The sequence below is a fragment of the Pygoscelis adeliae genome, unplaced genomic scaffold (genome assembly GCF_000699105.1).
Source record: "Pygoscelis adeliae isolate BGI_AS28 unplaced genomic scaffold, ASM69910v1 Scaffold38, whole genome shotgun sequence".
In the NCBI taxonomy this organism is placed as follows: domain Eukaryota; kingdom Metazoa; phylum Chordata; class Aves; order Sphenisciformes; family Spheniscidae; genus Pygoscelis; species Pygoscelis adeliae.
The window spans coordinates 17,357,702-17,384,268 of record NW_008825614.1 but is presented as its reverse complement, the minus strand read 5'-3'; the positions used below and the strand labels follow the sequence as shown (position 1 = coordinate 17,384,268).

The 26,567-nt window shown below is 40.4% G+C and overlaps 1 protein-coding gene across 1 annotated transcript in view; it reads left to right on the top strand.

Annotated features, from left to right (window-relative positions):
• The window catches only part of APPL2 (adaptor protein, phosphotyrosine interaction, PH domain and leucine zipper containing 2), a 33,426-nt gene extending 8,711 nt beyond the window's left edge, over positions 1-24,715 (top strand). The window contains exons 2-19 of the mRNA XM_009332962.1: positions 2,602-2,661; positions 3,149-3,220; positions 5,733-5,820; positions 7,399-7,440; positions 7,560-7,618; positions 8,567-8,713; positions 10,988-11,070; positions 16,771-16,929; positions 18,027-18,215; positions 18,534-18,576; positions 18,654-18,710; positions 18,825-18,913; positions 20,542-20,694; positions 20,818-20,870; positions 22,255-22,429; positions 23,074-23,110; positions 23,241-23,381; positions 24,108-24,715. Of these exons, the coding sequence (XP_009331237.1) occupies positions 2,602-2,661; positions 3,149-3,220; positions 5,733-5,820; positions 7,399-7,440; positions 7,560-7,618; positions 8,567-8,713; positions 10,988-11,070; positions 16,771-16,929; positions 18,027-18,215; positions 18,534-18,576; positions 18,654-18,710; positions 18,825-18,913; positions 20,542-20,694; positions 20,818-20,870; positions 22,255-22,429; positions 23,074-23,110; positions 23,241-23,381; positions 24,108-24,245 (1,785 nt within the window). The 3' untranslated portion in view covers positions 24,246-24,715. The remainder of the gene's footprint in view (positions 1-2,601; positions 2,662-3,148; positions 3,221-5,732; positions 5,821-7,398; positions 7,441-7,559; positions 7,619-8,566; positions 8,714-10,987; positions 11,071-16,770; positions 16,930-18,026; positions 18,216-18,533; positions 18,577-18,653; positions 18,711-18,824; positions 18,914-20,541; positions 20,695-20,817; positions 20,871-22,254; positions 22,430-23,073; positions 23,111-23,240; positions 23,382-24,107) is intronic.
• The last annotated feature ends 1,852 nt before the right edge of the window (positions 24,716-26,567 follow it).

Here is a 26,567-nt window from a genome sequence, read left to right as displayed (position 1 = left end):
CCTGCTGGCACGATGGGATATCAGTGATGTGTGGAACTGTTGTCCCAAAATCCCAAAGTAAATTTTATGTCAGACCCTTCCATCAATTTGTTCTGTACCTGGAGTAGCATGCCATGAATATCTGCTTGGGGTCTATATGTGACTGTTGTCACCCGATCATATACTTGATATGATGTTGTTAACTTACACCCCTTTGAGACCCTCAGGGTTTATGTATTCCCCCATTATCCTGTCACATACTGGAGACTGCTCCTGGGGAGTGGTGATCGCTGGAAGATGCTTCTTCCACACACCTCTTTGCATTGCCCATCCTCAAACTGTCCCGCACAGATGAGTAATGATGTTCTTTATTACTCTTTGGATATTGGGTGAGGAAATTGAGGATCTGGTAGTCTTTAAAAACCAAACTGGTAGAAGCTTTGAGGATGGCTAACACAAAGATATAGGATGCCTTTGGTGTCAGCCCATTATTCTGAAGCTTCTTTTAGTGTTAGCAAGTTTAAGCCAGAAACATTTATTTTCCAAATTCAGAACAGACCACACAGCTGCAGACACTGCAGGAATAAGTGAACTGAAACAAAAAGGGGGAAAAAAAGGCATGTTTCTAACACTCAGTTTATTTCAAAAGATTTCTCTCACCCTGACCCAACTGTACAACTGACAAATGGCATCACAGTTGCTGTGTGAGGACTTAGAGCTGAGTAAGAACTGCAAGAAGACTATCTTTGAGCTTGTGTTTATGAAAAAGATCCTAGGTCTGAGAACCTCTGCTTCTTTTTGTAATCTTAAATTCATCTTTGGACTCCACCCACATGCATACAAACAAACCAACCCTTTTAATGTCATCAGTCCACATAGAAGGAGTCTCATCCTTCCTGTCATCAAGTCATTGCTTGCTAGCTCCCACTTTGAAGGTGGCAAAGTCTCTCAGGTGTTCTTACAGCCTGGGAGCAGATGGTTAAGGCTCATTCCTATCCTTGCCTGAGCCCTTAACAAGGCTTGTTAATTTATTATAAAGCATGACATCCTTCCCATCCACTGGCTTGGGAAATACTTAAATTCCAAGTGTTTGTGTAAAACTTTTTTATATTAAAAACTACACAGTCTGCATAACCAACCTGCAAATCTTAAGTGAATCCTTGGCATTATTATTGTATGAAAGTGTAATGCTCACTACTACTTGGTCTGAGACAAGAAACAAGAATAATCCATCACTGTGAGGTGAGAATAGTCATGGGGTGCACATGATCTGAGTTTGGACCCAGATTAACTCGGTTCTGAGCCCCTGTTTGTACCTTGGACGGCCTCTGCTCTCCCATCTCCAGCCACCTGTGAGTGTTATCACCACAGTGTTTTAAGTTGGTCAGGATTAGCTCACCCATCTTTTTCTGCCATGTGTTCACATACAGCTGCTGTTACCTAGGCTGTGGCTACGTCTCTTTCTGAGCACTTGGGCATACTTAAGACTCTGGCTAAGCGTTTGGGCCTTGCTGTCCATATTAACCCTCCTTCCTGGCATGCCAAGGTGATGCAGAAGCACCAGGCTGTAACGCAGTATGTCAGAGGCGGCATCAGGCCAAAGTAAAGGGTGTTTTAGAATCTCTGGCCCAGATAGTTAACTGTGCCATGCTCTGCGTGCTCAGGATGACAAGGGAGAACATGAGGGCACACAAACTCTGTCCCAGTTTTAATGGTTTTCTGTACCAGCCCCAGCATAAAGGGTGCTATTAAAGCAGTTCAGAGATTGCTCTGAGGTTTACAAACTCTCTGTGGCCTTATGTATTTGGAGAGAGGAATAGATTATGTTAAGGTTTAAAATGAAATTAAATGAAAAGTGATTAGTTTTTGGCATTACTGAGGAAGAGAAGGATTTGATGGGTTAAGACAGATCCCACTTCCACCCCTTCCCCTTGTTCTTTTATTCCAGTTCTAAGTCATTGTTAACAAATCAGGAACAGAGGAGTTGATATACTATTGTTGGGAATACACTGAGTAAAGATTGACACATCCAAATGCTTGTCTGGTTTTTTCCAGCTGTAAAGCAAAATTATACAACCTCGCTACAAGTCTTGTGTTGCGTAAACACATCTTAAGGATGTGTGTACTTTCATTAGCCAGTTTAGCCATGAGAATACAGAATTATGTGCTGTTTTGTACTCCTGTGTCAACTTAAAGCACTGTAATTACCTCAGTACCTTCCCTGAGTGTGAATGCATTCTATGAAGGCACATCTGCTGGTTCTCTTTATTGCTGTAGATTTTGGGGAAAGATGATTAACCAATATGAAACATTCTTATGCGGGTATGACAGCTTACATGTTTGAGGTTGTTCTAGTTTTGTTATTCTGGGGGGTGTGGGGGGGAACCCAAACCCAAAACTAAATCCCAAATCCTACCTGTATTCAAAGTAGTTAAATGAACTGTGTGTTGATTAGGTCTGAAGTGTACCTATTATTACTGCTTCTCTATGTAGGTATTTTGGGACTGGTTGTTTACATACAACTGAATGTTTGTGTAAGTAGTTGCAGATTCAGTCAAGAAGCTGGTAACAGCAGAGCTAAAGACTTCATTATTTCTATTAACATGTCACTTTTGTTTGTAGAATGAAATGTGTCTTGCCACACAACAGCTTTCGAAGCAGCTCCTTGCCTATGAAAAGCAGGTATGTTCAACATACGCCTTTGATTTCTTTTCAGCCTCAGCATTTGCGAAGAAGTCTGTGTAAATAGTGTGGTTTCCAGAATTCCTTAGGGCATTGGCTTTACTTGGTTTCATGTGAAGGCTGTCGTAAAATTCCCCAGCATGTTCAAGGGAGTCAGGTCACTTCTGAGAATCTTTAAAAAAAAAAAAAAAAGTGCTAAATGTGGGTTAATAACTTCATGAACATTCAAACCAGTTTGTTCCTATTGTATGACTATGACTTTAAAATGAGTATAATAAGCATTAATTATATGTTGTCCAAAATCCATTTATTTAGAACAAGAGGAGCAGGGTAAAAGAGTATCTATTAGTGAGTTACTGTTTTTTCATTTATTTTTAACGTTTACTGCATTTTGTAGGAGCGTTCATTACCTTTATAGTAAAACACATGTTGTATTTTAGACTCACCTTTATTGATTTACTGACCAAACGTGTGTTTCTATTTTCAGCATTTTGCCTTAGGTAAAGGAGATGAAGAAGTGATATCCACCCTTCATTACTTTTCAAAAGTTGTGGATGAGGTAATTTGAATTGCCGATATTCTATTTTTACAATATAGAATATTGATGGTTTTTCTTTTGATCTTTTTCCTTTTGATTCTGAGCCTTTCCACTGAAGGCTAGATTGTGCCTGGGTTTTATAGAATCATTTAACTGGAGGGGAAAGAAGTGTAATATCACCCTTTCGTAATGGTTAGAGCAGTTTCTGTGGCTTCATCCCTCACGCTGTCCTCAGAGCAAAGCTGGACTTCCTAAACAGGGGAATTAGAAAAGAGACTGAAACAGGACGTTTCATCTAGGCTGGTGCCATTTTTAATTTCGTTCCATTTAAAAATGACATTTACATTTTTAAGCTTTAAACACTGCAATTTGAGCCAAAACCTGTGAGGGATGGATGCAGGGCAGCTGTGAATTAGTAAAGTCGTAGTTTAGTTGCTGTGAGATCACACAGAATCCAGAGGTGTCTGGAGGAGGCTGCAGAAATGCCTACTGAAGGCAGGTTAGGTACTACAGCTGTGTGCGCTGAACACTTCCACTCTCTGCAGGTTGTTGCTGAGTACTGAGAGTCTTTCTAAATGCTTTTGTTAGACCTCCCCATATAACATTTCAATATCATCTTAGTATCTAGGTCCTTATTGCTTAAGTATTACTTGTCACATCACTCTTTCTGTTGTGAGCAGGGCTGTGCCATCAGAAAAGGCTTGTTCTTCTTGTTAGTTTACTTTCAACTTTCATTAAGAAGGCAAAAGGCTGTATTGAGGTCGACTTTTTGGGAGAGGAGAGGAGATAGGAGGGTTGTGGGGCAAAAAATAAGTTAAAATTTTTAGAGCCCATGGATAACTAACAATATAGCGAGAGGAATCCCAAAGGTTAACTTTTCCCTTAGGCTTCTCCCGCTGCTCATCTGCTCTCAGGGGATACTTGAAAGGGGCATTTATTGTCACAAGTCTTGTACTTGTCTATGTGAACTATGAATAAATCAAAACAAGAACTTTCTCCTTCCCAGGTACAAGAGAACCATCCCATTTGGGAGCAGAAAGCTGAGAGCCTCTCTGTTCAGTTCTGTCAGTCACATTTTCCCTCACAAGAGCTCGCTCCGTTCCTTAGCCTCCTTTTCTGTGTGTTAGCTACCCCCTGTACCTGTTTCTCAGTTGTCTGTTCTACAGGCATTGAATTGTCCTGGTTTAGTTTTGTATTGTCTAGTGGGAAATACTGACTTCATTCTCACCTGCATAACTCAGCCTAGAGGCCTCCGGGATACTGTGAGCAAGCGGGCAGAATATCATGTCAGCATGTGGCACACTCCTAGTTTGTAGTATCGGGCTGTCGTGGCTTCACCTCAGTCGGCAACTAAACACCACACAGCCGCTCGCTCACTCCCCCACCCCCCGGTGGGATGGGTGAGAGAATTGGAAAAGCACAAGTGAGAAAAACTCGTGGGTTGAGATAAAAACAGTTTAATAATTGAAATAAAATGATAATAATAATATGATGATAATAATAATAATACATAAAGCAAGTGATGCACAGTACAGTTGCTCACCACCCGCCGACCGATGCCCAGCTAGTCCCCGAGCAGCGGCCCCCCCGGCCAGCTTTCCCCCAGTTTATGTACTGAGCATGATGTCACATGGTATGGAATGTCCCTTTGGCCAGGTTGGCTGTGCCCCCTCCCAGCTTCTTGTGCATCTGCAGCCTTCTCAGTCGGTAGAGCATGGAAAACTAAAAAGTCCTTGGCTAGTGTAAGCATTACCTAGCAACAACTAAAACATCTGTGCGTTATCAATTTTGTTCCCATCCTAAATCCAAAACACAGCACTGTACCAGCTACTCGGAAGGAAATTAACTCTATCCCTGCCGAAACCAGGACACAGGCGCTCGAGCAGTGTGATTGATAGTTGTCCTACCTGAACCCATCTAATATTCTTAGCATGCCACTGCTGACATGAGAGCCTTGCCTTCATCCTAAACAGCGTCACGCGAGTGCTTTAAAATATGTCTTGATGTGCTGAATTTTAGAGAAACACTTACAAAAACAGGAATGGGAAACTGCTCTGAAGGGAAAATATTTGAATGGGACCTTTCATTGTGTTTGCCCCCTGTTGTGATTGTGTCCCGGGTAACCCTCATGAATGGAAAGAGATTCTAGTCATGGTGGTGGGACTGTAACCCTGTGGTGTAGAGACTAACAAAAACTGGTTAATAAAGGCTAATTACAGGTTAAATCCTGTTGGGTAAAGCATTAGCATTAATGGTGAAGTGAACTGCCCCAATAGGGTATGTGGGAACTGAAAAGTTCTTGGATCCCTGGAAAACAGGCAGGAATTAGGCATTTAGGGGAAAATCCCCATCTGTCTCACATATCTTGAGAAATGTATTTTAAGCACTGAAGTACAGTGAAGTACATAATATCCTTTTTTTGTCTGCTGGGCACAAATGGCAGGTGTGCTTCTTCAACAGCTGTAGAGTGCTGTTAGGTTTATTTTTTTTATTTACACTGTGTCTTAGGGCATTCCTCTATTCTCTGTTTCAGCTCAATATTCTTCATTCTGAACTGGCAAAACAGCTTGCAGATACAATGGTTCTACCAATAATACAATTTCGGGAAAAGGATCTCACAGGTAAATTTTATTTTAAGTTTTAATTTTCTTCATGTGTTCCTTCTTGCTTATTTCATAATAAACTGAGACATAGTGTCATGTAATAATTTGTTCTTTGATGATTCACAGTAAAGTTTTTTGTGGTTTTTTTTTTTCTGCTACAGAATTTCATTGACAGGTGCATGCTTTTACTCAGACTTAAATAGTGCAAGTTCACCACATAAGGTTTTATGCACCATATGGTGCACGTTTGAAAATACACAGCTTTGTTCTTTGTTGAGTCACTCTGCTTTTACACTAGTGTAATTTTACTGAAGTCATTCATGTTATAATGGCCTAAAGAAGGAAAATTTAGCAGTGAATCTGGCTTGCAAACGGTATTTATCCCACTTCAGAAGTTTGGGTTTGTTGGAAAAACACAAGCAAGAATGCTTTTTTCACTTCAGGGTATAGTATATTCCCTCCTTTTTAACGAATTAGCCCGCTTTAAATCCTTGCCATCCAAGGGTAGTTCCAAGTAACCTGATTGCACACACTTGGAAATTCATTACTTAAACAGCAGAGCAATAGTGCAAACATTTGGTGTAATTTGAAAAGAAAGAAGTTCATATTCAAGGTCAAGGACACTCTAACCTACTCATGCAACAGAAACATGAGTTTTTACTGCAGCGTTTTAGGTTGGTTTTTGGTTGGTTTTTTTTTTTAAAGCCCACTTCTCAACTCACTAAGCTCAGTCCTATTTATGTACTTTTTAAAGACAATTTTGATGGGAGACAAAACAACTACAGCAAAATAGTGACTAGTTAAGGTTCCTTGTATCATAGCATCTCATTTGAAATTGTGAAGACATCAATGGATGTCTTGTTTATAACATAATGTCAAATATAAAGCAGTATTTGAATGGTAAGATCTTGGTTCTGTTCTTGTGAATGTGCTTTCTCTGTAGCTTTTTAAGAAGGGTTTTGCCAGTTGCAGCATAACGTTGGTACGGACACTGAGAGTAGCTTGTGCCCAACACTTGTGAAAGTTGAGTCGCCTGTTTACTTTCTCTTCCTTCTACCTGCATCCAAAACTCATGGCCAGTGTTTGTTACGTAAGCATCGTAGCCAGCAGTCAGATGTGTTAGATACTTGCTTCTTTTCACAGAGAAACTTAGCAAAAAATGTTCCACATTGATGAAGATTCATGTGCAGGGAAGGGGCTTAGTTCATATGTCTCTGGGACTTAGATTTCTCGTATCACATAAGCATTGTCAGGAAGTTGTTCAGAACTGCCGATCTTTCATGATAGTGGTGAGCCTTTTATCATAACAAGCATAGTGACATGGTGCTTCTTTGGGTAAATTACACTGGCAGATGAAGAGTCTTTTTCGTAGTGATAACTTACTCAAGTAAACTCACTCGACTCTTAATTTGCTATCTGCCTATTCATTTCTCTAGCAGCTGATCTGGTTTATCATTTTTAAGACAGGCACAACTTATGCATCTCTGCTTTGAAAGGATTGGAGTGACTTAGGCCTTAAATGTGCCATAAATGGTCTCAATTGAAGAAAGTGTTTACAGCTGTTTTTACTTTGAATATTTGATTTCTCTTTTCCAGAAGTAAGCACGTTGAAGGATCTTTTTGGCCTTGCTAGCAATGGTATGTTTCCCTGTTTTGTTTGTTTGTAATGGTGTGCACCTGTTATATCACAGAAGATACTTTTAATCTACGCACACACACATCACATTTCTAAAAAAAATAATATTCCTTGTCTACAGAACATGACGTGTCCATGGCAAAGTATAGCAGGTTACCGAAAAGGAAAGAAAATGAAAAGGTAACGAACGTGAAACGGAAAAGTTTCCATCAGCTGTTCTGTCTGCATCATTGTTCACTTACGAACTTTGGAGAATTCATCAGTTAAATTCACAGTAGCTCAAGATTACTTGTGATTTCGTTTCCAAGCAGACACAAAGCTTTTAAACATCAATTCAGCAAACTTATACCTGTTTTCTCCAAGTTAGCCAAGTGATCAAGTATTGTGCTGAACTAGAGCCCTTCAGATCCAGGGGAGCTCTTCAGACAGAGGCAATCCAAATGGCTATGAACAGATTTGTATAGGCCTACTGTTGTACAGCTGATGTCATGATGCTGTATCACTGGGTACAATTCATTGTGAACTGTCAGAAAGCCTTGTGTCTGCTGTTTATAAAGCATTCCATTTTTTCACATCTACCTTCCTGCTAAATTTCTCTGTATGGATTGTCATTCCAATTCCATTTGTTGGTGGGATTATTTTACATTTCTTCTTCTTTGCCCACTGGACCACTATTCCAAAATATATCCCTGTGTGCCAGAAAGTGTGTGATTGGCCCTATCCTAAGAGTGCATCAGTTCTACAGGATGGTCCTTTAAAGGAAAATGCATTACAGAACAGAATGTGAGATAGCATATTGTGAATGCTACATCTCTGCATTCTGCACTTGCAGGCTTGTGTTGTGATGTCAGCTGCAAATAAATTTCTTGCACTGAGATCAGATCCAGAATTTTAGTTGTGGTAGTTACATAGTTTATAGTCACAGGGGCTCCCCAAATGCTTAAGTATCTTGCCAGAGAAGGGCTTGAAGTATTTGCTTTGGGCTTTGGATTTGCTTTCTTAGTTTCTTATCCTTCATTTTAATGTGGAGAAGTTCTGTAATGAGAGTTGTTTAAAGATAACTTGAAAATAATCAGTAAATATATGCACAGTAACACTTTATCAACTTCTTTATCGATTTTTATTCAGCTTAAGGCAGAAGTGGCAAAAGAAGTGGCAAATGCAAGAAGAAAGCAGCACCTTTCATCTCTGCAATATTACTGTGCCCTGAATGCTCTGCAGTACAGGAAGAGAGTGGCAATGATGGAACCTATGCTGGGATATACACGGGGACAGGTACAGACAGTAAAGCGATTATATCACTTACACATGTACCTGGGAAAAGTAAAACATTGTAGCTCTGGATTTTTTTTTTTTTGAGAACTGACAAGTGATAACGAGGGGCTGGAACTTTTATTCAGCTTGCCTAGATTCTGACAACTGATTTTGTTTGTGGCAGATAGTTGAATGTTTAGATATTCAGAAAAGGCACAGATTAAAAAAAAAAATCCAATACACTTTTATGAAAAATCATCCTGGGGTTAATTTTTTCACAGCTAAGCTATCAGTGCAGCAGCGTTTACTTCCACTGTTTACTCTGTCTGCACAAACTCTCCTATGTAGCAGTTCCCTTCCTGGCACATAATGTTCAGCATACTGATGAGGAGTGTACACGATAGGGAACAGAGCATGCACTGGAGAACTGGAAGGACAGAACAGTAGAGTGGATTGAGCATAAGGCTGGCAAATCCTCTTTCTAATCTTTATTCTGCCAGCAATTTGATAGGGCATTTCTCAAGTCTGTAAAATGCAGTAGTAATACTGATAATCTGACTCTCCAGGATGTCAGGAGGATCAACAAACTAGTATTTTCACTGCACTTGATTCTCATTGCCACCCATTTTAAGGGTCTGTTGTGCTTCAACATTGATGAAAGAAAGCCTTGGGAAAATGAGAGCTGGGCTGTGAAAACAGAAAAAATGGATGCAGTGCTCTGTTTGAGATTGTAGTGTGGATCATCGTCTCCATTGTCCTGTGTCTTTTGCAGATCATGTGCCCCATATAAAATAGGTAATAAATCAGAATACAGTCACTTTCCCCACCACGGGAGTGCACACTGCTTCTCTGCTGTAATTATACTAAGTGAAAGAACTGTGTTGGTTTCCTTTACTGGAAGCCAAACAGAACTTCCTTTCCCTGTATTTTATCTGGCAAAACTGCCATATCTCAGTGCCTTATACAGGAAACTCTTAAGTTGTCATGGGAATGACTGTGTAGCCAGAAGCCAGTTGATATTGATGCTTAAATACTGTGAACCGCCTTTCAGCCCAAGTATATATTTTCTTTATTAATTACTCAAAACGTGTTTCATATTTCACATTTCCAACAAATGAGCAGGTGATAAGGAATTTTTGGAAGAAGCAGTGGCTAATACAGGGTTTATTTGACTGAAAACTGACATCAATATCTAAGCTAGGCATGTGAGTCTATCATCAGTGGAATTTAGAGCTCTTCCCTCCTGAAGTAGGCTTCTGAAATAGAATAGGTGAATCATTCTATAAGAGAGCATGGTTTCTGTCCTTTGTCTGTAAAGGGAGTCTGTGGTCAATAACATGGTTGCAGAACTCTGAGTTACAGGTAAGAGGAATCCCATGTCCCAAGGTTAGGGAAAAGGAGTGGAATCACAAGTAAAATCAGATGAAATAGCTAATAAATTGCTTAACAGCCAAGAATTTGCTTTTACATCTCTTTCTGGAGTAGTTCACTGATTTTATTTTTTTTAAAAAAGCTAATTAATTGCACACATGTGCTAGCTGTGTCCATGTTTCACACAGTTGCCAGTAGGTCCTGATGATGACTGTGCACCCCACAGTGGGTAATCCAAGGTCAAGTCTACACTGAGTTCTTTGCTGCTGTTGTGTGCCTGCTGAGCCATACTAGCTAAGTGAATTCATCTTCTGTCACAAAATGTGCACTTTGGCCTTAGTAGCTTTTTTTAGCTCCTTCAGTAGAACAAAATCCATGGTAAATCTGTAGTTGATATAACTGATTGCCCTGGGGGCTTCTGCTAGCACAGCTATACTTCATCACTTTCCTGACTGACTTTGCCACAGCAGTTCGAAAATTTCCAGGTTGGAGTTGGTGGTCCAGGTTAGACTACTAAATCTAATGGATGATTTGTGTCCCGTTCCTTTTGACACGGTGGCATTGCACGCAGTGGCGCATAATACCACTAGACCCAATTCTGCACAGTGCTAGTATGGGAGAAGGCTCCCTGTTCCCTTATTTCAGTCATTTAGCAAGTTCATTGGAAACATACCTGTCAGCAGCCAACAGCTTGTGTGTGTGTAAAAGGGTGTGTGAAAGGGTGGAAAGTTGCAAAAGTGAGAAATACAAAGGCAACGCAGCTGTTTTGACCACGTGTTTGATCGCGAGCCCAAAGTATCAGTCATAATGGGATCACTGTTAACACAGTCCCCACAGTCTGTTATTTGTCTGCCAAAGCCAAGATAACTTCCAGTGTCCATTTTTTTGTGTTTTTGTTTTTTTATTATTATTATTATTTTTCAGATCAACTTTTTTAAGAGAGGAGCAGAGATGTTTTCCAAAAGAATGGACAGCTTTTTGTCATCTGTTTCAGACATGGTTCAAAGGTAACACAATACTTCAGCACTGTAACCTTCAGCACGTAACAGAGAGTGCCTCTGTTTCTTTCTCATGAGAGTCCTTCTATGCTTGCATTGCATTGTTGGGCATATTTTGTTAAAGCAGCAGGTGGAAAGGAGATATGTTTGTACATGTAAAGGAAAATGCTGTCAGTACACTGCAGAGAGTATTTTTACAGTATAGCCAGGAACTATATACTGTAAAGTGTTCACATGCTTTCTTACATCCCTGTGTCTCTTCATGGACACAAAGCATGGAATCTGGGCTTGAAATGGATTAACAGAATTAATATAATAGAGCTAAAGTGCATTCTGAATTAGAGGTATTTATACTTGCTGGTTCTTCTGTAATAATAACCCATTAAACTCCCAAATAAGGATTTAGGGTCGATAGTGTTTGGTGTTGTAGCTACACAAGGCAAACAAAACTCCTCTCCCTAGAGAACATGTTCATTGCATCCAGTATAGGCTGTATCGGTCCACTGAGTTCAACCTGCTTTGGCTAAGTCCTTATTTCAATAAACTGCCTCACTTTTGTACTCCTAATTTTGTGATTATTTTTTCTTTCCCCTCCCCCCCCCTTGCAGTGAAGATTGACGTTTTCTTTATAATTAAGTCCCTGTAAATGTAAACTTTACATTTAAAATGTAATCATATTAGGACATTAATAATTTATTTTAAATCAGCTGTAACACTAAACTGAGTCCTTCGCTTTATTGCTTCATACCTTTCATATTGGACTGTATCCAAATCGTTACTTATTCTGACACTGGTGGCATTTTAAATAATGCACACTTGTTAATTTGAGAACAGTGTTATAAGTAATCTCCCTGTATAGTAGATTCTTTCACTAAATGATTCTTTACTTCCTGTACCTCCGTGCTTATTTATATATCTTTTCACACTCAGTTCTGAAATAAATCCCTCCACAGTCTACATAGCATTTGTACAGACTGGAAGATGGATTTTAAACTCCCTTGAAACAGCGCCCTTTACTTATTAAGGTTAGAGCACCTTGCTTTTGTCTTATAGGTACAGTGAGGATCCTGCCATTGGATCCTCACCATAGAATAAGGCCTTGTTTTCCAAAGTCTGATGGATTTGAATTCTGGATAGTACACAGTAGTAAATGGATGTGAAAATAGGTTGCTCAGTTGGTTTGCTGCATCTGGTTTTTTTGTTTCAAGTCTGTCACACAGCAAAGCTTGAAAGTACAACTCAAATGTAACTAGTACAGGAGTGTGACGTCTTTGGAAAAACCAAAAGAGAAGCTTGCAAAATTTTGAATGACGCTGTGCAGCTTAGCAATTACTGACACAGGACACGGTTTCATGACTTACGATTACATAGCTACTGAAAACCATGCTGCCCACTCCTTTCCTTCTTTAGTCCTGGGGATCACAAGGCCTCAGTGAGTCAGAGCTGCTCCCTAATCAAGCTAAAAGCTTTTTATTTGTCAGATTTGTTTTCTTGGAACAACAAGCCAATGAGACCCATTGTGCAGTTACAGAATTTCAGCAGTGATGTAGTCTTGCATCTATTTAAGCTGATTGTGAAACTGAGTCTTCCTATTTAAAAGTATTTTCATTTATACAGTGAATATTGCTAACAGTGTAAAAACACGTAAGAGGGGACAGATCATTAACATATTCTCAGTAACCAATTGGTCTAATTGCCACAAATGCATATAATTTCAGAATTGTCAGCTTTTCTCTCCTTTCTACCTTGGATATGAGGGAAACACACCTTAGGAAGAGGAATCCAGTCTTGGGAACCATGAAAATGCCTGGGCAGTGTTGTTGGAAGCAGTTTGTGGTGCAACAGAAATGACTGATCAAAAGATTCATCAAAGTAGCGCTTATGTAAAAACTGACAGCACTGTTCTATTTTATTTCAAAATGGAATTGAAATAATTCTTATTCTGACATTTAATAATAATGTTGAAAGGCACTAGCTTGCAAAATATAGCCTAATTTAATTCAGATCTGATATTACTCAGCCTTCGTAACTCAGCCTCTTATATGACTTGGCTGGGTGGTAAGATGCACACAGCTGGTCTCATTTTGGAGGTGATGTGCAAGCTTAGGAAGTCTCAGCTTTCTAAAAATGCGGAAAAGCTGGAAATAAGCTAACATGAAACAGACTACCACCATGATGCAAGAGTGACTCTTCATCTGGCCAGTCAGATACTGCTTAGTGCTGACTTAAATGCAGCACTGCGTCTCTAGATTACTTCAACAGTTAGAGGATGTCACCAGCTTCTACAAAAGACTGGGGAGAACAGGAGAAGAATCATATGTACTTGCCTTGTACTTCTCCACAGGCTTTTTGCCACTGTCAGAGACAGGATAGTGGACTACATGGATCTCTGGTCCTGCTGTGTACAGCCTGTGTTATGTGCTCATGTTCTCCAAAAGATGTAACCACTTGGGCAGGAAGTAGGGGGAAAGTTGCTTATTGCATAGGTGCAGGTATTAATGACTTTCTAAGGCATGCAATGACAAGTATTCTTATGTTCCCACCCCATGAGTTTTCCTAGTAGCCTGGATACAGTTAACTCCTCAAGTTTGGAAAAGTTAAGAAAGAAATATTTACTAGTATTGTTTGTCTGAAAGTCAAAGAACAGCTGCTGCAATATGGACCTCAAGAGGTCATCGAGTCCACTCTCCTGCTGAGAGCAGGGTCAGTTAGAGCAGAATGCTCAGCACTGTGTCCACTCAAATTTTGAACATCTCTCTCTGTCTGTCTCTCACTTACGGCACACACAGTATCTGGTTACAACTTGTGTCCATTGTCTCTCATCCTATCACTGCACACCTCCAAGAAGGGTCTAGCTCCATCTGCTGTATACTCTCCCATCAGATAGTTAAGCTAGCAGTAAGATTCCCCCCCTTAGCCTTCATTTCATGAGGCTGTAAAGCAATTCTTGCAGCTTCTTCTCATGTCGCATGTTCTGGCCCCCTAGCCGTCTTGGTGGCTCTTCACTTGATTTTGTTTCTGTCTTTCATGTGCTGGAGGACCAAAACCAGACATAGTAGTCCTGTTGAGTCACACAAGTGCTGAACAGATGGGAATAATTACTTCGTTTGACCCGCTGGCTATACTCTTGCTCATGCAACCCAGGATGTGACTGTCCTTTTTTTTTTGCCACAAGGGCATGGTGCTGGCTCATGTTCAACTTGTCCTCTAGAACCCCCAGGTCCTTTGCTGAAAGTTGCTTTCTATCCAGATGCCTCCCATCCTTTACAGTTGCATGGGGTTATTCCGTCCCAGGCAGGACTTTGTATTTGTCTTTGCTGAACTTCATGACGTTCCTGTCTGCCCATTTCTTCAGCATGTGAAGATCCCTCTGAACAGCAGCCCTCCACTCTACCATATCTGTCAATCAGTCTTCCCAATTTGGTGTCATCTGCTGCTATGGGTTGTCCAGCTCTTATTAAAGACTGTAAACCTGTAAGCGTCGGTATTGACCCATGAGGAACATCACTAACAGCTGGGTACCAGTTGGGCTTTGTCTCACTGATTAGAACCCTTTGAGCCCAGTAGTCCAGCCATGTTTTCTATGCATCTTGTAGTCGACTTCTCCAGTTTGTATTGCACCAGTTTGGCTATAAGGATACTATGGGGGACCACGTGAAAGGCCTTGCTGAAGTCCAGTGAAACAGCATCCACTGCTCTTCTGTCCACCAAGCTAGTCATTGCATCACAGAAGGCAATCAGGATGGTCAGGCATGATTTGCCTTTGGTAAATCTGTGCTGGCTGTTTCCAGTTGCCTTCTTGTCCTTCGTGTGTTCAGAAATGGCTGGAGAATTTGCTCCGTAACTTTCCCAGGGACTGAGGTATGGCTGACTGGCTTGTAGTTCCCCAGATTGTTTTTCTTGCCTGTCTCAAAGGCAGCTGTGACATTTGCCTTTTTTTCAGTCATTAGGAACCTTCCCTGACTGCAGTGAACTTTTGAAGATGATTGAGACCAGCCTTGCAGGGACATTAGCCAGCTCCCTCAGGACCTCACTTCACAGACATGTGGCCAGACCTCAGGTTCACAGAAGGGCAGTGCGAACAGATGGTCTAAAACCATTTTCTACTTCCTTGTCCACAAATGCACCAAATAGCGCTTGCAGCTGACATGGAGATCAAAGCCCTTTTATGTACAGTTTATCTAATAGTTTTTAATTTTTATATTTAATTTAAATTTAATTTTAAAAATAAAATTTAATTATTGTATTAATTAATGTCCCATTTTCAAAATGGCAGGCCTTTAGTTGTTTTCCGATTATGCCCATTGTATTGATGTGTATTGATCAGAAGAGTCTGCAAGTGAAACACAGGCTTACTAAGGTCGATGGAAACAAGGCAGGTTTATTGGTGTGATGGGACTGTCAAGTGGTCTGTGGGAACCTCTGAAAATTAAGTGGCTCCCAATGATTGTCTGACAGTAGAGCTGAATAAAAAAAAGATTAAGGTATTTCACTGGCATATAATGATGACTCCGACCTCTCTGCTTGCTTATTCCAGTAAAATGGCTGCTCTGTTTCTCCCTTCATGCCAAATGTGTCTTACAGGAAGATTATGAATACATAGATATTCAGCACTGCAGTGTATATCTGTATAATGCTTCTGCAATGAATTATCACTTACTTTTCGAGTTGAATTTTGCACTCAGATACCCCTTCACAGTTACCACTTTCAGCAAACTGAATTTTTACAGATACGTTCAAAAAGAACTCAGTTTTGCCAGCCTGCACCGAGGATGTTTTCTGAATCGCACCAAAGTGGAAGACAGTATAATAAGCAAAAATTAAAGCTAAAATGAGACTTGAGCTATAGATTTTGTTATTGTATTGTTCTGAATTCATGGAAAACTTACTGTTGAAAATCTGTGAGCAGTTAATAGGTGGTCTTATGGCAGGAATTCCTGCATGTGACACAGTTGCAGGAATTAGACGGAGTTCTGTGAAAGCCAAGAGGTACTACAGTAAAGCCTACTTTGAACTGTGCCGCTATACTTGGGCAACACCTATGTATGTTCAGTAGTGTGAATTCATACAAGCATTGCTTTTAGAAGCTGTCTCTCTCAAAAAATAAACTTAACTCTTCAGTGTCAATACTTAAGCATTTCTCGTGTGCTCATTTCAGTCTTACAAGACAATCTCATAATTCTGATCATTATCTCTCTATACTGTTTGGGGAAAGAAGATAACTATATTTAGTACAAATTGCAAAAAAGAAAGCACAGCTACAGTATGAGACATATTGAGAGTAACGTCTTCAAGCCGGGCTTTCAAAATAAAGAGCAAGGGGAAATCCTGGCTATGCTTCTGCTGCCAGGCTGCCGAAGAGAGCCATATTTTCCTTAAACCATTGTTAATACCTTCAGAGCATATGCATCTTGTCTTTTTAGGCTCAGGTGACATTTTCTGGGAGTAGTTCCCTGTTGTATGCCTCTTCCTTCCATTCTTTCCTAACTGCAGTGATTTATCTGTCTAGTCCTTAGAGAAAGCCTTGGACATGTAGTCTTACATTACATTTCCTATGAAGTCTATTCTAAAAATAAACTTTATCTTTGCACTACTCTCCAATATAATCTCAACTGGTATTTTTGTTCATTTCAGCTTACAGATGTTAGCTATATCCTGGTATAAATTGACTAATGATGGCTTTGGGTTTCTTATTGTGTTTTTTTCCAGCATACAGGGAGAGCTGGATGCTGAAGCTGAAAAAATGAGGGTATCCCAGCAGGACTTAATTGCAGTTAATGAATCTGTTTATACCCCAGATTCTGATGTAACTTCACCTGCTATCAATAGAAATCTCATCCAGAAGGCTGGCTACCTTAATCTTAGAAAGTAAGAAGGCTGTTGCTACCCGCTGGTTTGTTTAGTTGCTACATTTTTTTTTTCTTTAGGTCGTAAAGACTCCTCAGGTAATGATGTTTGAGGCTCCTGAATCACTGTGGTAGCTGTACTCTTCAGCTCCTAAGTATCTCTGTCATCTTTGGAAATGTGTTTTAGAAGCTTAAACCAAATTAGAGGCATTTGAGACCGTTTTCCTGAAAACAGAAGTTTACTTCTGGTTGAATTCACCTACAGGGATGATTTCCCGCATTCAAGTGGCTAAAAATTAGAAACTGGTGGGGCTGGGTTCAGATCATTTCCAGTTCTTATGGTTAATGAAAACATAGTGTTTACAAAAATAAACAGCTATATTTTGTAGTTAATACATGTTTTTGTGAACAATTGCCTTTACATAAATAAAAACTTTATGGACAATGAAAGTGCATAACTTTGAATGTATACCATATGTAGAGTTACCTCTGCAGATTTTCCGAACAAAATCTTTCATCAGCTTCTGCAGGAGCTATGTATATTGGTGGCACATAGTAACCCTGTTCATGTGATTGATTAAATATCAGTTTATTTCTGTTTGACTAGTAATATTTTTTTTTGCGAGTAGACATTTATTAATTTCTCGTAGCATTTTAAGAGCTGGATTACAATATAATAGGACTCCATAACTAGGGAGAAGATGGACTCTGAGATACTACTTGCAGAAGATACTTTTTTTTTAATGATGATTCTTTGTGCTGAAATTGCTCGTGCTGCTCTTCAGCTTGAAAATGCCTTTCTTTTTTTTTATCCAGCTTAATAGTATTTCATGTCAGTTACTCAATACCAATAATTCTTTTATTCCTTAGCTAGGAGATACTGCAGAGAATGTTTTCAACTTTTGGGATGTTTGGAATTAGCTTAATTCTTCAGCTTTCATTAAGGATTAGTCTCTGCTAGGAATAGGTGCTGCTTTTACTTCTTAACAGAGACTCATCATAAAAAAAATTCTGGGGTTGAACATAAAGTTCAGATTAGCATCAGGATATGTTTGCAGTTTTGTATATGTTTGGAGTAATTTCTAAATAGTAATGAGTATCACTGCATCTTCTCTTTAGTAAAACAGGTCTGGTGACTACAACTTGGGAAAGACTGTATTTCTTCACTCAAGGTGGCAACTTGATGTGTCAGCCAAGGGGAGCAGTAGCTGGGGGATTGATTCAGGACCTGGACAACTGCTCTGTTATGGCTGTAGACTGCGAAGACAGAAGATACTGCTTTCAGATCACTACTCCTACAGGCAAAGCGTATGAGACAGGTTTTATTAGAAGACAGCCAGTCACACCTACCCTTTCAGTTGCTGTTTCATGTAAAACACGCTTGCTATAATAGTAAGCCTTTCTGGGTTTCCAGAAGGGTGTTTCCAAATTAAAAGCATGTTCCTTGCCATCCTCCCCCACAACTGCCTGAACAGCACATGCGGTATCCTTTAGCTGCAGCTTATTTGTGATTTTTGTTCCTTTGATGGTTAATAGATACAAAGGTTGGTGACGTTATTGTAAGACTTGGAGTCAAACAGTCCCGGTGTCCACTGTTAGCACTGATACAATATGTTTACATTTTAGGGGTATAACCCTTCAAGCAGAAAGCAAGAAAGAATACGAGGAGGTAAAAATATTTTCTTAATGTTGTTATTCTTGTATGCAAGTGAGCTTGAAGAGTTCAATTTCATGTTTCCCTTCCAGTGGATATGTGCCATCAACAACATCTCCAGACAGATCTATCTCACTGACAATCCAGAGGTGGGAGCTTGTTTCCATCTTTCAGTCCGTTCCTTCCAACTTGCTTTCCCATTGTTCTTTACATGGCAATGTAAAGTACGTGTGTAAAAGAGCAATTCGGTCTTGTTTTCATAGGCAGCTGCAATCAAGTTAAATCAGACAGCCCTACAAGCAGTGACTCCCATTACCAGCTTTGGGAAGAAACACGAAGTTCACCACCCCAGGTAACATTCTCACTTGCACGGGCTGTGTGCTCAGTCACGCCCTTTTCACAGGGCAACAGTCACCCGAGAGAAAGCCCTGTCTAGGCCCTGGCTTTACAAGCCTGTGTGGTCCACCAAATTCCTCTACTGTGGGTGTTTCCTACTGAAAGCTGTAAGAGATGCTACATGTTGAGGCTAATGCTTATTGCTCCACATCACAGCTTTGAAGCTCCTTGCGGTTGCCATTGGGATTTTACTGTTTCTTCAGAAACAAACACAATGTTTTACTTGTAAGCGCTTTGCTGTAAGGGAATGACTTGTAAGCTGGGTAATACAGCAGAGCCCCCAGTATACACCGAAGTCAATATATTCTTGCATATTACCTCAAGCAGTTCCTGTCGGTCTGTCACAGGAATATGCCTTACACAGCTGTCAGAATAATTACTGTTGCTCTCTTGTGCTCATTCAGGTCAATCAATAAAGCTCCCCTCCTTCAAAAATTTTTAATAATGCTCTAGGATAGGCTTATATTAAAAATATATATTTTTATGTATCGTTTCTTTGTGTCCACATGATCCTAGCATCTTGCTCAGTGGGAATTCTTCAGACTTCATCATCAGAGTTGGCTTTCAAGCACAGTGCTGGACTGAAATCCTGCTTTCAGAAGCGGTGTGATAAATAAAGTAGGGCAAGTTTGTGTCACGCTGACTTCAGCATGAAGAGACTTCTCTGCAAGTTTTGTCAGAAAATTGTAAATTCTTACTCGGATATTTACTTCTAGAAATTCAAACCTTTTCCAGATCTTCTGCCTCTCAGGCCAGTGCCTTTACTATGATTTATGATTCCCTTTATTATGATTGCTTACAGATTTCAAATATTCCCTATAGCCATGGGGAATGCCAGTCAATCTCTTTCTCATTTTATTCACAGTACAGCTGTTTCACTTTGATTACAGATTTATAAATAGCAGAGCATTGCCATCTATTTCACTGAGCAAAAGAAATAGCTATTTCATTGACAGCTAATCTCCCAAGTCACTTTTACATCTGTATGCAACCAGAAAACTTTCTAGAAATAGAAGGATGCTGCTAGTAAACCCAGTGTACCGTACGTAGTGATGTGTACAGTTACGACTTCTGTAGCTGTGGGAAACGTAGCATTTCATTCTCTTTGAGAAAAGGTGCAGGAAGGAATCTGACCCAGGATGTAACACTTCTTCTCAACTATCACATTGCAACAAGCCTGTGGCCAAGTAGGATCTGAAAAAGATGTCAGGATTGCCGTTGACACCTGTAGGCACAAGGTGTCAGTGCTGTTTGAGCTGGTAATGCAGCTGTAAATATGGCCACTAGAGGACAGGGAGGCAAACAGCAACCTGTTGCTGAAAGTCTGCCCACACCCAGAGTTGATCTGCATTCAGGTTTAATATTCCAGCATTTACTTTTTTCCTAAGTAATTTTAGGTACAAAAAAATAAAACGGAGATTTTATTAGAGTCCTCAGTAACAGGTAAATAGGAAAATACTCTTTGTTATGTTTATGTATAGTGGTTCAATCCCGCTTTGGATTTTTGAATAATCTTGTCTCCCTTCCAGAGCAAAGACAGGGTGTCATTGATTGAAACTTTTTTTTTTCCTGTTTTCACTTTAGCCAGAATGTAAAGAATATGGAAAATGATAAAATAATTCCCAATGAATCAGCTGGCATTCAAGACTCCACACAACTCATTGCTCCTGGAACACCGATTCAATTTGATATCGTACTGCCTGCCACAGAATTCCTGGACCAGAACAGAGGTGGCAGGTATGGCCAGAGACAGTGATCGATCACTTTAACAGAGTGATTTCAGGGGAGAAAATTAGGTATTGCAGCATGTGTGTGTGGTGACCAGAACCTGTAATTAGAGTTCTTATTCTTATTTCATAGGCGTGCAAACCCCTTTGGGGAATCTGAAGACAGCAGCAAAGATGAGGAGGAAGGTCAGTGCTTCATTTTTCCGGATAAAATTAGTCATGATTTTAGGCCTAATTCAGCTGTCAGCTATCCAGTGTCTCTTAATGAAAGGCACCTGACTCCATGGAGCAGCGGTAACAGGTCCATAGTACCGTTGAAGGTAGTTCCTTTCAGAAGCCAGTCTTTTAAACATCGCTACCTGTAAAAACAAACACCTTTTTCCTTGACAGTCCAAGCTGTATTCCAGATTAGGTTTATTTCAAATGTTTAAAGGCAAAAAGATTTGGTTTGCTTGCTTTTTGTCTTTCATTCGTTTTCTTTTTTTAAAAAAGGAGCTGTTGACTTCTTTAGAAAGGGTTTGATGGGACTGTATTACAATTCTGCTCAAGTTTGAGGCTGCTTAGTAGCCATTTCTTACCCACTTGTACTCTGAAACCCACAGTCTAAACCTCACAGAGGCCCAACATACAGCCGGCAGCAGCAACGTGTCTCTTTCAGCAAAGGGAGTTTCTTACCGCTGCCCCCTTTCCCTCCTCCCAGTGACATGCCAGGAAAAGTCAGCAGTTCTGACCTTCATCTACCAGCACATGCAGGGCTCAGACCCTGGCTGTTCTCCTCTTCCTCTGTGCCAGTTACAAACCGCTGTCTGGAACCCACAGCCCCGTCAGAAAACTACTCGCAGAAGCTACTGATTTGAACGCTCTCACTTGCACGTGCTGTCCCATTGTGGGGTAGGATGGTTGCAAGGTGCCCGACAGCAGCGTAGCTGCGACAAGCAGCCACCTCCGTGCTGTCAGCAGCAGCAGCACCCTGCTCCGCTGCGGCATGCAGAAGAGAGTACAGTGCTTAGGTGACTGCACATGGATGATGTCTTTGTCGCATAATGGCTACTTAGTTGTAAATAGGAGTCTTAGGGTGATAGTTAATGAGCAAGGAAGGATTTAATGAAAACCTCGCTGGAACCAGCTGCATGGAAGGTCAGAAGGACATAGAAGGAAGCGAGGAATGTACAAGGTTTACAGATAGGAGTTAATTTGATGGAAGCCAAGGCTTGTGCACAATCCTAAATTTATCACATTTTATGTGCACAGTTTACATGCACCTGATAAGAAGATAGGCAAGTGAATTTTACTAGCTAATCAAATAAGGCATAAAGGACCAGTTACACTTCTAAAGCTTCTAAGCAACTGTGATTCCACACCTCCCCCCCCCGCCGCTGCCAATTCAAGCACTGTTTAAAACTGGGTCAGAGCACTGCCTGGCTCATAGCAGGAAGTCACTGCCCCCGCAGTCACCACCCACAGATTTAGTATTGAGTTTCCAAAGTGAAAAAAATAATTTCATTGATAACTTCAGCTACTGGAAAATTGAAGTAGCACAGTGAAGGAAGTCATGCCTTTTATCTTCCAGATTCGCTCTTGCAGCAGATGTTCGTAGTTCGGTTTTTAGGATCTATGGCTGTTCAGTCAGATGACACAAGTGAGGTGATTTATGAAGCTATGAGGCAAGTGTTAGCTGCTCGTGCCATTCACAACATATTCCGTATGACTGAATCCCATCTCATGGTCACCAGCAAGAACTTGAGGTACTGTAAAACCTTAAACTTGTCAACATTCTGTTCTCGTCATATTACTTGTGATTAGTAAAGTATTTTCGGTCTTGTTTCTCCAAGAAATACACCCTTTTGGGAGCAAGATCCCGAGATTCACTTTACTTACTAAAAATGCCTCTTTTCTTACTCTGTAGTGTCTAGAAGTCATCCTCCCAACTAAGTTGTAAGAACATCCTGCTAAAATTTAGGGGATGCAGTGGGGCTGTGAGGCCCTGCAAAGATACAGAAAAAGATGCAAAAAAAAAATGCACTGGAAGATTCTCTTTCCTTACATGTAGTAACAGCACGAGAGCCATCGCCGTCCTGTTGTCAGTATTGTCACCGTAGGGTATGTTGATACAAGACATTTGCTTTAGCTGGAGTGTGTTTATGTCCGTATGTATACGCCCATACACTCGGGATGCTTACCAAATTAGTGATCAAGCAGCTGAGAGTCAGGGTCTAGAGTTGAACCTCGCTGTCGGCTGACCTGAAATCACAGGTAAAGCATTTGATTCTGTGCATATGTTTCCTCATCTGTAAAACTGCTGTAGTGATTGCCTTACTGTTATAAAGCACCTAGAAATTACTAAGAATCACTCTAAAATAATTTACTTTTTTTTTTCACTCAACTGCAGGTTAATAGATCCTCAAACCCAAGTTACACGAACAAGTGTAAGTAACGTTTGTTTTGAATCTGTTTTTTGACCGCAGCATTGAATACTCAGTCACATGAACTTGAGCTCTTGACCAAGCTAACCATATGCTGCCTAAAAAAAATCAATTCTTTATTATACTTTCCCAGTTTGAGCTCGCCACTGTGACACAGTTTGCTGCTCATCAGGATAACAGGCGACTGATTGGCTTTGTGGTCCATCTCAGTGAGACTCTGGGAGAAGAAGCCATGAGCGCATATATTTTTGAGAGCAACACAGAAGGGGAAAAGGTTTGCGTAACATTTAATAAAATACTTTATGTAGAAAGCAGGTCTCAGGCTTCTTGGCTTACACATCTGGGAAACGGTGCTATAGAAGCAAGAGCAGCTCCGTTTCTTGCCAAGAAAACATGCCTTAACATGCAAGCCTTTGATGGCTTACGTCTAAAAAGGACCGAATTGACAGATAATGCAGCAGCACGTACAACAAGGAGGAAAGGACGCGATTGCTAATACCAACATTGAGAGAGAGGGGAAAGTGTGCGCGTCTAGCACCAGCACGAACAAAAATGAGCGTCAGCTATGTTGAGGCATGTACATCTGTAAAGCTTTCAAAGACGAGACAGCCATACTGTGTTAACACCACTGGGTGCTTGCTGCGTATGGTAGCAACAGGCTATGAGAAATAAGGAACGTGCTGGAGAATTTTTGTCTTAAAAACCAGTAACGCTCTTACATGCGCTGGCAAAGATCCCCCAGGTTTGGAAATAAAGTTTGGTGAATAAAACTGAGTTGAGTACAGAGACTTACCAGCCCAAGTGAGCTTTGAAGCAGAACCTAAGATAGATAGTTTTATTTTTATGTCGTTAGGGTGGTGAATTGGTATTCCACCTCTGCTTTTAGACCTACATTTAAGACTAAGTTTGCATTGACACTTCCGTGTTTTACTCCCAATTAAGGAGCAAAAAAACCCCAAACCAAACCAAAACTGAACTTTCCATACATTTCTTTTTTTAGATTTGCTATGCCATTAGCCTGGGAAAAGAAATCATTGAGGCACAAAAGGTAAAAGTTTGTTTCATTCCCCATGTCTGTGTCGTGATATATCATATTCTGCTTTTGGTTGCACTGTCCGGGTACCTCTGGTGTGCCTGAGAAAAAGGAACTGCTGTTCCTCCTAATGACAGAGTTCTGCGGACATTATTTAACACAGCCCCTGGGTAGTTCATGCAAAAAGAAACTCAGTTTGACTTGGCAGTAGCTTGATTCGAGATAAAATTTGCCACCCTAAATCAAATTCAGAACTATACAAATCCGGTTGTTCATGTTTGAAAGGAAGCTGTGAGCAAAGCTTTCAACAAAACCCCAAACAAACTCTTTGGGATGAAATGTAAATCACACACATCGCGGTTTCACTTTTAGAAACTCGTATTCCTTCCTCCCTTAGGAGGTGTTTTCCCACTTAAAATGAACGGCAGTTATCTAGCCCCTTGTAGCTAAATTTACGTGTATAAAGATGTGACACTAGTCCGTTAATATTTGCTCTATATTTTTGCTGCTAAGATTTCAGAACAAGTTGGGGGAATGAGCTTTTAGTCACAGGCAATAAGCACAGGTATGGTAAATAACTTTTAGTTATTTTTCTCCTTGTTTTTCAGTAATTACATCAATGCCAGATAAGAACAGCAAAATAAAGGCTTAAAATGAATGACTTTTTTTTTTTTCTTCTTATAAACCCAAGGGGTGGTTTTACTGAACCAAAAGGGATTATGTCTCAAACCTTTGACTAAAGGTTGTCATTAAAAAAAAAAAAGTTGCAAAACCTGAACAAGAAGTACTGGGAAAAGCGCGTGCTCCTCAAAGCTTGCTGCAGCCTGCTCAACTCTCTCGTTTGTTTTTCTTCAGGACCCCGAAGCATTAGCTCAGCTAATGAAGTCTGTGCCATTAACGAGTGATGGAAAGTTCATGCTTCTGAATGATCAGTCAGAAGAGGATGGAACCGTACGTGAAGAAGGGGAGGAGTCGGAAGCGTAACAAACTCTTGTCCTTTCCTGCAGCCTGCCTGGGAGCAGGAAAAGCAGGGAGTCGTTTTACAAGAACCTCTGGTTTTCAGCCGTCTGCGCGCACACAAGGCCAGCTGCTGTCTTCCCGCTAGAGAGAGCGCGGCCTCTTTGCAGTGGAGTTCCCTCTGGATTTACAATGGAACAGCAGCAGGACTTGGCCTTGGAGGCTTTTTGCATTTGTGAGGGTGTAGCGTATAGGTGTGCCTGGGAAGCTGACAATCGTCGGGAATGTTTCAGCATCGGCCCCTCGCCGCCGGTAGTTAGGACAGGGCAGCTGTCAGCCACAAAGGGTTAATGTCGTTCCTTCAGATTTACATGGTGAGCAGCCTACAGTTCCACTGAAATTAGTGCAGGCTGTAAGCTGTCGGCTCCTTTAACAAGTATCAGGCCTCAAATTTCCTATCGTAGTCAGTTTTCATAGTTTGCATGATTATGTGCATCTGAATGAAGGTTAAAAATGCACTATTTACTTTATTTTCAGATGAAGTTATTTTTAGTCTAGTCTAAGTAAGTGTAACAAGGTCTATCTCTTGTGCTAGCCTATTCACAAAACAATTTGTTAAACACTAAATTTTTCCTATTAATATAATTATTTTTATATTGCATCTAGAATAAGCTTACAAAACAAATCTTAAGTGCCTGCTCTTACCTTCATGGGGACCGCACTCCCACATTCTGTAATTAAATAACGGACGTAATGTACCTCCTGGATTTATTACTCTCAATGCCACTGACATGCAGACACCAGAAGCAGTCAACGAACGTGGCATCTTAGTTGCGTGCAGTTCTCCTGTGGTTAGGTTTCTTAAAAGTTAAGTTGCCGGAGATGGTAATTGTAGGACGAATAAGTACTTTTATAAGAATTCTTTGTATTTTTAACATTATGGTGACATACAACAGCAGAGTCTACCAGCAATCTTTGGTTTTAAGAAACTGAGCAATAAAATGCTAGCTTGTAAGTCTACAATGTATCGACTAGTCTCATAGTACCTTCCTGAAGTTAGACACTAGATGATAAGATTTTTTTCCCTTCCAGTTTAACCTGAAAAGATGAGAAACTGTACTTTGCAAGAGCAAACAAAAATAAAACAAACGCTAGTTATCGGGGGGAGGGGGGGGCCACACATAATCTGTGGCATAGTTTGTATTAATCAAGGTAAGATAACTGGAACAAATGGTTGAAATTCTTCACATTTAATATAACTCTTCTCAAGCACTTACTAGGAAACTAGATGTTCTGTAAGCGGAATCTGCTACAGCATCTGAAAGATCCCAGTTTGCAAGCATTTGACATGGAATAAGTTCAATTTAGCTAGTTGTTGAACGTTTAAAAGAACCGTGGAAGAGAACTGGTAGTAACTGACACAAAAACTTCATAAATAAAAGCTGAAGCTGTCTTATTAAGAAAATGGAC